This window comes from Haliotis rufescens, unplaced genomic scaffold (genome assembly GCF_023055435.1).
Source record: "Haliotis rufescens isolate VD_foot unplaced genomic scaffold, xgHalRufe1.0.p SCAF_11, whole genome shotgun sequence".
Taxonomy (NCBI): Eukaryota; Metazoa; Mollusca; class Gastropoda; order Lepetellida; family Haliotidae; genus Haliotis; species Haliotis rufescens.
Genome location: NW_025963791.1, coordinates 41,750,735 through 41,759,981, shown reverse-complemented (window position 1 = coordinate 41,759,981; position 9,247 = coordinate 41,750,735). Strand labels below are relative to the sequence as shown.

Genomic DNA, 9,247 nt, shown 5'->3' with positions numbered 1-9,247 from the left:
ATATCTACGAACAAAGTAGGATGAAGAACGCATACTTTTACATAACCACCGGGGTATTATAAGTTGTAGCAGGATCACCCAGTGGACATGGGCTTTATGGGTCGTCATGAGTAAGGTTTCATACCACGAGCCGGAGGAACGCATAAACCACATGTACACTAATTGATTCTGCTAAAACGAGTTTATCTTACCGACATATTTTAATATGAAATTGTAAAAGAATTTAAACAAATTCAAAATTATAGAAAAGAGCTGTTCGATTGAGCTGAGGGTAACTTGTGCTATGTCACGTGACTTTCATTGACTCGGAAAAAGCGGGGTATGAGGGATTTATTCCGCCAATTAGAAATCCACGAGCAGCGTAGCAGGGTATAAGGGACTTATTCACCCGCTGAGAAATTTATTTCCCTTCAAGGCGTGATACAATGAATTTTATCGAGATGAATTGAACGAATTCGACCTCATCATTCTGACATGGAGGCATGATAAAAGTTATAGGTCACCCGCACTGATCCAGACTTCACTCACCAGGTGACTCCATGTCACGGCAGCAGACAAACCTAGTTACATCCACAACGTAATAAATAAACGTGACCTCTGTGTATTCCGTAACACAGGGCTCCCCCGTCCCCTACACACAGTGCAATGTGTTACGCTGTCACAGCGAACCGAATCTCATCCGTCAAGCGACGCGCTTGTGTGGCTGATTTACATAAAGTGTGAGGGTAGGCCAGTGTGACATACTACACAGAGCACTGGCTGTACACAGTCCGCATGCTATCAGGAGAACCCCAGCTAAGCCAAATGCAAGTATGAGTGGTCCCGAGACACTTCACCTCACAAGGTAGGGTTTTCCTCATACACATCTTCACAGTTCATGTCAACTGGACAAAAAGTTTGCATCCTGAATAGGAACATCTGCTCATTTGGCCAGTTAGTCGAATGTGCGTGTGTTGTCATATTAATCATTGCATGGAACAATCAACCAGTATGATTCAGATAGGAAATAACATATAAGAATAAAATTATTAATTTATCAAATATATATAATTGCGTGCTAAAGCATTATATCAAACTATTTTCCTAAGGATTTTTATCATTGTACTTAAGAAAACTCGAAATCAACCATGGTAATTTTAAACATACATTTAGATATCTACCCAAACCAAGCACGACACCGCCTCCCCTATCCCACAAAACAAGTATAATATTTTCATCATTGCGAAAATGGTTTTAAAACTGTATGTACACATTAGGTTAACGACCCCCTACCCAACCCGTCATCCGCTTCCTCAGCCAGAGTCCTGCTAAACTATCATAAGGTTATATCATCACTGCGAGCAAAGCATGTTATAGGTATGTACATGCTAGACGTATCCTAATGGACCCATAACTTGGTGGTTGAAAGTAAATAACACAACCAGGGCTTTGTTCTGATCATGAGCGACGTAGTAGCTAGGGCATCTACGTATATCCACTCATCCACGGAGCAGAAGGAAGGACGTCATGTAGCGATGCAAAGTCAGGCTAACGTAAGCAAACTGTTTGACATGGGAGCAAATATGGGGACATTGGCAGCTAGCTTATAGGCCTTGTCGCAATGTAGACAGGAGTGACATCAACGTCTAAACAAGGTTAATAAGTGTGTCGGAACAACTGTTATGGTCGACCATGACAATAAAATACGAGAGAATGGAGACCCTTGGTACACACCACTGCTTACAACATTTCAATCTGACTCGTCTTTTTTAAATTTTAGTGAAACTGTCATGGACTGGTTAATCTGAAAGCAACTTCCGCGCTATGTTTTCATAAATTGCCATCGCCTTAATACACGTGCTGTGGCGTCAGCCGTCATGAATGAAACTGAAATCACCGGTTTACATTTTTCCTTTAGGCTTTTTATTGCGAAGATGATGAGCGAACATATTGCAGTGATAAAGACCGTAAAGACGTCAAATATGATAATGTAACGACTGCTTGCATGACTAAGTTAGATATGTCTAGCTATCATACCGTACAGTTAGAGTGAGTGAGCGAGGTGGGTGTACCACCGCTTTTAACAGTATTACAGTTATATCGCGGCGTGTCAGCTTAATGTGGGATGAAAGCCCGAAATGATGCAGGTCTCAGACGTTTACCACTTCGGTGAAACCCTCGAGCACGGGTATGGTGCTGACAAACCTAGAAACATAATTGGGGCGAACAGGGATTCGAACCCACAATCATAGCTTTCTGGCATGCCCAAGGGACGCTACTCTGCACAGCGAATCGCGGCGCCTCAGACGACTGGGCCACCCGTGCCCCCATACAGTAACAACGTTCACGTTTCAGTTAGCTACCAAATGCATGAGAATGCACTAGGTCGGGTAGCCTAGTGGTTAAAGCGTTCGCTCGTCACGCCGAAGACCCGGGTTCGAATCCCGACATGGGGACAATGTGTGAAGCCCATTTCTGGTGTCCCCCGCCGTGATATTGCTGGAATATTGCTAAAAGCGGCGTAAAACCATACTCACTCACTCACTCACTCCTATGTTTCAGCACTGCTTCCAGGGACGGAATCAGCTTCACCTTAAATGACAAGATATATAGAGGTATGACAATATTTCACTTTGTTATTATCTCAGCTGGGATGGTAATTCTTGCACTACAGATGAAAGAGGGTCCTATGTATCTATATTATTCATACCTCTGAAGGAAAGATGAACCAAAATACAAATTGTGAAAATTATTCTACATAACAAAACTTCCATTGGGACCGTTCCTCGGGCAAGTCGCTTGCAAGTACATCGTTGTTCAGTGGGAACTGAAAACCCTTCATTATCGAGAGGTGTGTAGACATGCAAGGTGAGGGACAGAGGTCTTTCAAACAAACATACGTCTTTCAGACTATTCGCCTCCCACCACCCCGCCCCCATTATGATTACCCGCATCTAGTGATTGGTCGTGCCCAGCTTAGTGAGTGAGAATCGCTTCACTCCGCTTTTAGCATTATTCCAGCAATATCACGGCGGGGACACCAGAAATGGGCTGCCTACATTATACCGGTGTGGCATACCCAACTTAGAAGTCGATCAAGTTATCAGTTGTGGGACGTTGCTTATAATGTCGATCACTGGTTTGTAAAACTGGAACATTGCTGAGTGCGCAGTTAAAAAGAAGCAATAACTGCAAAACAAACTACCCTACCAAACAATATCACTCTCGGAATATTGCTTCTATTTTGTGTAAGATGCCTCATGCTAATGGTGTGATTGAGTCTTGGCGGTGGCGACCCTGTCGTCTAAAGGGGGCGGTCGGGTAGCCTAGTGGTTAAAGCGTTCGCTCGTCACGCCGAAGACCCGGCTTCGATTCCCGACATGGGTACAATGTGTGAAGCTCATTTCTGGTGTCCCCCGCCGTGATATTGCTGGAATATTGCTAAAAGCGGCGTAAAATCAAACTCACTCACCCACTCACTGTCGTCTAAAGAAGTACAGAGATGCCAGGATAAGATGTTTCAGAAACCTTTGATCGTGGATTCGAATACCAGCTTCACCTCAATAATGACTCTTTGTTTGTCAACACCATTCCCGTTCTCGAGGTCAGAAGTCAAGGGCCTAATCACTTCGTACTTTCTGTCCACATCAAGCTGACACGCGGTGATATAAACAAAAGATACTATTCATAGTGGCATTTAATCTAATTCCTCCACTCGCTCTCTGCGGTAGAATGCTACAGGATAAGCCTAAAAACGTACCGATTTCTTGTAGTGTCACTGAGTTGGGTTTAACGCCACTTTTAACATTATTCCAGTTATATCACGGTGTGTCAGCTTAATTTTGGAGTAAAGCACGAAGTGATGCAGGTCTCAGACGTTTACCACTTCGGTGAAACCCACGAACAGGGGTATGGTGCTGACAAACCTAGAAACATAATCGGGGCGAACCGGGATTCGAACCCACAATCATAGCTTTCTGGTGTGCCCAAGGGACGCAACTCTGCACAGCGAATCGCGGCGCCTTAGACGACCGATCTCTTGTAGTAGAGTCATGATTGTTCAGTCAGTAAAGTGTCAACTTTGTCTTGACAGTGAGCAGTGCCTATGACTTGACGACATCCCTCAACGACTACATCCGTGACGGTGCGGGTCTGAGGGGGACCAAGGTGATGTGTAAGGAGGGAGGGTGTGGTTGCTGTGCCGTCACTGTCACCAAACCAGACCCCAACACCGGGAAAGACACGTCATTTTCTATCAACTCTGTAGGTCGTTTAGTTAATTGTCAGCGACAAGCTTCACAGCAAATTGTTTGTTTATGGGTTTATTTCTACTATTTCTCCAGCGCCTCTGCGTAAACGCATATGTATGGAAGCGTATTGGTGCCACGGTCTAAAAGAACTCACATCTACGTAGACGATACTACTCACATCTACATAAAAGAACTCACATCTACGTAGACGATACTACTCACATCTACATAGAAGAACTCACATCTACGTAGAAGAAACTTTCATCTGCGTATATGCTATTATAATTACATAAACAATAGAGTGCGGTGTTAAACAACAGACAAACAACAAAACAACAACATAAACAATAACAAAAGTAAATATTCATTTGAATGTGTGTAAGTTACGAAGTTAGACACATGCCACACTCTCTCACAACCGTGAAAATGAGAAGAGAGCACGGCATGTTCTCCAGATTACAAACAACAAATATAGGTCTCATCCAAAATTTTAGTAAATTTATATATCAATCATAACATGGTTTAAGTCGGAGAAATCACTCTGAAATATGTTGATTCTCCATTATGCAAATTAGGTTTAAGAGATGAAATGTGAATATGGAGGGGTGAGAATCACTCAAACTATAACATCTATTTCAAACCAATACTCATCATCATCCTATGAAGCACGGAAGGTAGAATTCTGCAGTTTGTGTTTTTATTTTACCGCTGACAATTTGACAATTTCAAATTATTTCAGTTTGTTGTGTAAACCCTGAAAAGGCCAAATGGAAATAAACGACCAAAATGCTCCCAAACATTTAATTAAATTAACAGTAATTAAGTAATCGCCTTTTTTTAATTATGTTTGTATAAACTAGTATCCAACTAGGGTTGCAACTTCACAAGACAATATCACTGTCTGAGTCGCGATACGTAAGATATATACATGGAGGCAAGTATCATCTACATGGAGGCAAGTATTATCATCGCAGATGATATTTTGTAAGATTGTTGTACTAATATGCTTCCATACATATTGAATATGCCACTTTTTAAATATATCAGGGCACTAGTAATGCATGACAGTAGACAGTCTCAAGTAAGTTGCTCGGCCTGTACTCGCGACTCGTATGAGTGAGTGAGTGAGTGAGTGAGGTTTTACGCCGCTTTTAGCAATATTCCAGCAATATCACGGCGGGGTACACCAGAAATGGGCTTCACACATTGTACCCATGTCGGGAATCGAACCCGGGTCTTCGGCGTGACGAGCTAACGCTTCAACCACTAGGCTACCCGACCGCCCCGCGACTCGTATGAAGTGGCCACAGTTAAAGAGGGAAATGTGCTTTTTTCCAATACTCGGTAATACATTGTTATAAATATTTATCTCAGATATAGAAACTAGTTGGGCATGCAGAATATCATGGATCAAGTATGATTCGTATATCAATGTACTGTTGATGTGATCTGAGGAATTTAGAGATATCTGTAAGAGTAATAAGTGGGAATCAGTTTCATAAATTTTCCACTAAGCTGTCCCAAGTCTCACTGAGTTCTCCCAATGTCCCATTGAGTTGTCCCAATGTCTCAATGAGTTGTCCCAATGTCTCACTGAGTTGTCCCAATGTCCCACTGAGTTGTCTCAATGTCTCACTGAGTTCTCCCAATGTCCCACTGAGTTGTCCCAATGTCTCACAAAGCTGTCTTAATGTCTCACTGAGTTGTCCCAATGTCCCACTGAGTTGTCCCAATGTCCCACTGAGTTGTCCCAATGTCCCACTGAGTTGTCTCAATGTCTTACTGAGCTGTCCCAATGTCCCACTGAGCTGTCCCAATGTCTCACTGAGCTGTCCCAATGTCCCACTGAGTTGTCCCAATGTCTCACTGAGCTGCCCCAATGTCTCACAAAGCTGTCTTAATGTCTCACTGAGTTGTCATAATGTCCCACTGAGTTGTCCCAATGTCTCACTGAGCTGTCCCAATGTCCCACTGAGTTGTCCCAATGTCTCACTGAGCTGCCCCAATGTCTCACAAAGCTGTCTTAATGTCTCACTGAGTTGTCATAATGTCCCACTGAGTTGTCCCAATGTCCCACTGAGTTGTCTCAATGTCTCACTGAGTTCTCCCAATGTCCCACTGAGTTGTCCCAATGTCTCACAAAGCTGTCCCAATGTCCCACTGAGTTGTCCCAATGTCCCACTGAGTTGTCCCAATGTCTCACTGAGCTGCCCCAATGTCTCACAAAGCTGTCTTAATGTCTCACTGAGTTGTCCCAATGTCTCACTGAGCTGCCCCAATGTCTCACAAAGCTGTCTTAATGTCTCACTGAGTTGTCCCAATGTCCCACTGAGTTGTCCCAATGTCCCACTAAGTTGTCCCAATGTCCCACTGAGTTGTCCCAATGTCTCACTGAGCTGTCCTAATGTCTCACTGAGTTGTCCCAATGTCCCACTGAGTTGTCCCAATGTCCCACTAAGTTGTCTCAATGTATCACTGTGTTGTCCCAATGTCTTACTTAGCTGTCTCAATGTCTCACTGAGTTGTCCCAATGTCTCACTGAGTTGTCCCAATGTCTCACTGAGCTGTCTCAATGTCTCACTGAGCTGTCTCAATGTCTCATTGAGCTGTCTCAAGGTCCCACTGAGCTGTCTCAATGTCCCACTGAGTTGCCCCAATGTCCCACTGAGTTGTCCCAATGTCCCACTGAGTTCTCCCAATGTCTCACTGAGTTATCCCAATGTCTCACTGAGCTGTCCCAATGTCTCACTGAGTTGTCCCAATGTCCCACTGAGTTGTCCAAATGTCTCACTGAGCTGTCCCAATGTCTCACTGAGTTGTCCCAATGTCCCACTGAGTTGTCAAAATGTCTCACTGAGCTGTCCAAATGTCTCACTGAGCTGTCCCATTGTCCCAATGAGGTGTCCTAATGCCCTACCGAGCTGTCTCAGTGCCTCACTGAGATGTCTCAATGTCTCGCTGTGCTGTCCCAATGTCTCACTGAGATGTCCCAATGTCTCGCTGTGCTGTCCCAATGTCTCATTGAGATGTCTCCATGTCTCACTGTGCTGTCCCAATGTCCCAATGAGGTGTCCCAATGCCCCACTGAGCTGTCTCAATGTGTCGCTGTGCTGTCCCAATGTCTTTCTAAGCTGTCTCAGTGTGTCACTGATGCATTATCAATATGTACCCCCAGTGCCTGTGTCCCCTGTACAGTGTGGACGGCTGGAGCATCACCACGACCGAGGGACTCGGGAACTCCAGGGATGGATTCCACCCAATACAAAAGAGAATCGCAGAGTTCAACGGCACTCAGTGTGGCTACTGTACTCCAGGGATGGTCATGAACATGTATGGGTAAGTGTGGCTACTGTACTCCAGGGATGGTCATGAACATGTATGGGTAAGTGTGGCTCCTGTACTCCAGGGATGGTCATGAACATGTATGGGTAAGTGTGGCTCCTGTACTCCAGGGATGGTCATGAACATGTATGGGTAAGTGTGGCTCCAAACATGTATGGGTAAGTGTGGCTACTGTACTCCAGGGATGGTCATGAACATGTATGGGTAAGTGTGGCTCCTGTACTCCAGGGATGGTCATGAACATGTATGGGTAAGTGTGGCTCCAAACATGTATGGGTAAGTGTGGCTACTGTACTCCAGGGATGGTCATGAACATGTATGGGTAAGTGTGCCTCCTGTACTCAAGGGGTGGTCATGAACATGTATAGGTAAGTGTGGCTCTTGTACTCCAGGGAATGCCATGAACACGTATGTGTAAGTGTGGCTCCTGTACTCCAGGGATGGTCATGAACATGTATAGGTAAGTGTGGCTCCTGTACTCCAGGGGTGGTCATGAACATGTATGGGTAAGTGTGGCTCCTGTACTCCAGGGATGGCCATGAACATGTATGGGTAAGTGTTGCTACTGTACTCCAGGGATGGTCATGAACATGTATGGTTAAGTGTGGCTACTGTACTCCAGGGATGGTCATGAACATGTGTGGGTAAGTGTGGCTTCGAACATTTATTGGTAAGTGTGGCTACTGTACTCCAGGGATGGTCATGAACATGTATGGGTAAGTGTGGCCCCGAACATGTATGGGTAAGTGTGGCTACTGTACTCCAGGGATGGTCATGAACATGTATGGTTAAGTGTGGCTACTGTACTCCAGGGATGGTCATGAACATGCAGGGTAAGTGTGGATACTGTACTCCAGGGATGGTCATGAACATGTATGGTTAAGTGTGGCTACTGTACTCCAGGGATGGTCATGAACATGTATGGGTAAGTGTGACTCCTGTACTCCAGGGATGGTCATGAACATGTATGGGTAAGTGTGGCTCCTGTACTCCAGGGATGGTCATGAACATGTATGCTTAAGTGTGGCTACTGTACTCCAGGGATGGTCATGAACATGTGTGGGTAAGTGTGGCTCCGAACATTTATTGGTAAGTGTGGCTACTGTACTCCAGGGATGGTCATGAACATGTATGGGTAAGTGTGGCTCCGAACATGTATGGGTAAGTGTGGCTACTGTACTCCAGGGATGGTCATGAACATGTATGGGTAAGTGTGGCTCCGAACATTTATTGGTAAGTGTGGCTACTGTACTCAAGGGATGGTCATGAACATGTATGGTTAAGTGTGGCTCCTGTACTCCAGGGATTGTCATGAACATGTATGGGTAAGTGTGGATACTGTACTCCAGGGATGGTCATGAACATGTTTGGGTAAGTGTGGATACTGTACTCCAGGGATGGTCATGAACATGTTTGGGTAAGTGTTGCTACTGTACTCCAGGGATGGTCATGAACATATATGGTTAAGTGTCGCTACTGTACTCCAGGGATGGTCATGAACATGTATGGGTAAGTGTGGATACTGTACTCCAGGGATGGTCATGAACATGTATGGGTAAGTGTGGCTACTGTACTCCAGGGATGGTCATGAACATGTTTGGGTAAGTGTGGCTCCTGTACTCCGGGGATGGTCATGAACATGTATGGGTAAGTGTGGCTACTGTACTCCAGGGATG

The 9,247-nt window shown here is 44.8% G+C and overlaps 1 protein-coding gene across 3 annotated transcripts in view; it reads left to right on the top strand.

Annotated features, from left to right (window-relative positions):
• Window positions 1–686: 686 nt before the first annotated feature.
• Window positions 687–9,247, top strand: part of LOC124142279 (xanthine dehydrogenase/oxidase-like) — a 68,724-nt gene continuing 60,163 nt past the window's right edge. For 2 of the 3 annotated variants that reach the window (XM_048392754.1, XM_048392753.1), the window contains exons 1-4: window positions 687–844; window positions 2,542–2,594; window positions 4,073–4,242; window positions 7,405–7,565. In XM_048392754.1, coding sequence (XP_048248711.1) covers window positions 813–844; window positions 2,542–2,594; window positions 4,073–4,242; window positions 7,405–7,565 — 416 coding nt within the window. In that variant the 5' untranslated portion in view covers window positions 687–812. The remainder of the gene's footprint in view (window positions 845–2,541; window positions 2,595–4,072; window positions 4,243–7,404; window positions 7,566–9,247) is intronic. The other variant, XM_048392755.1, reaches the window with a different exon arrangement.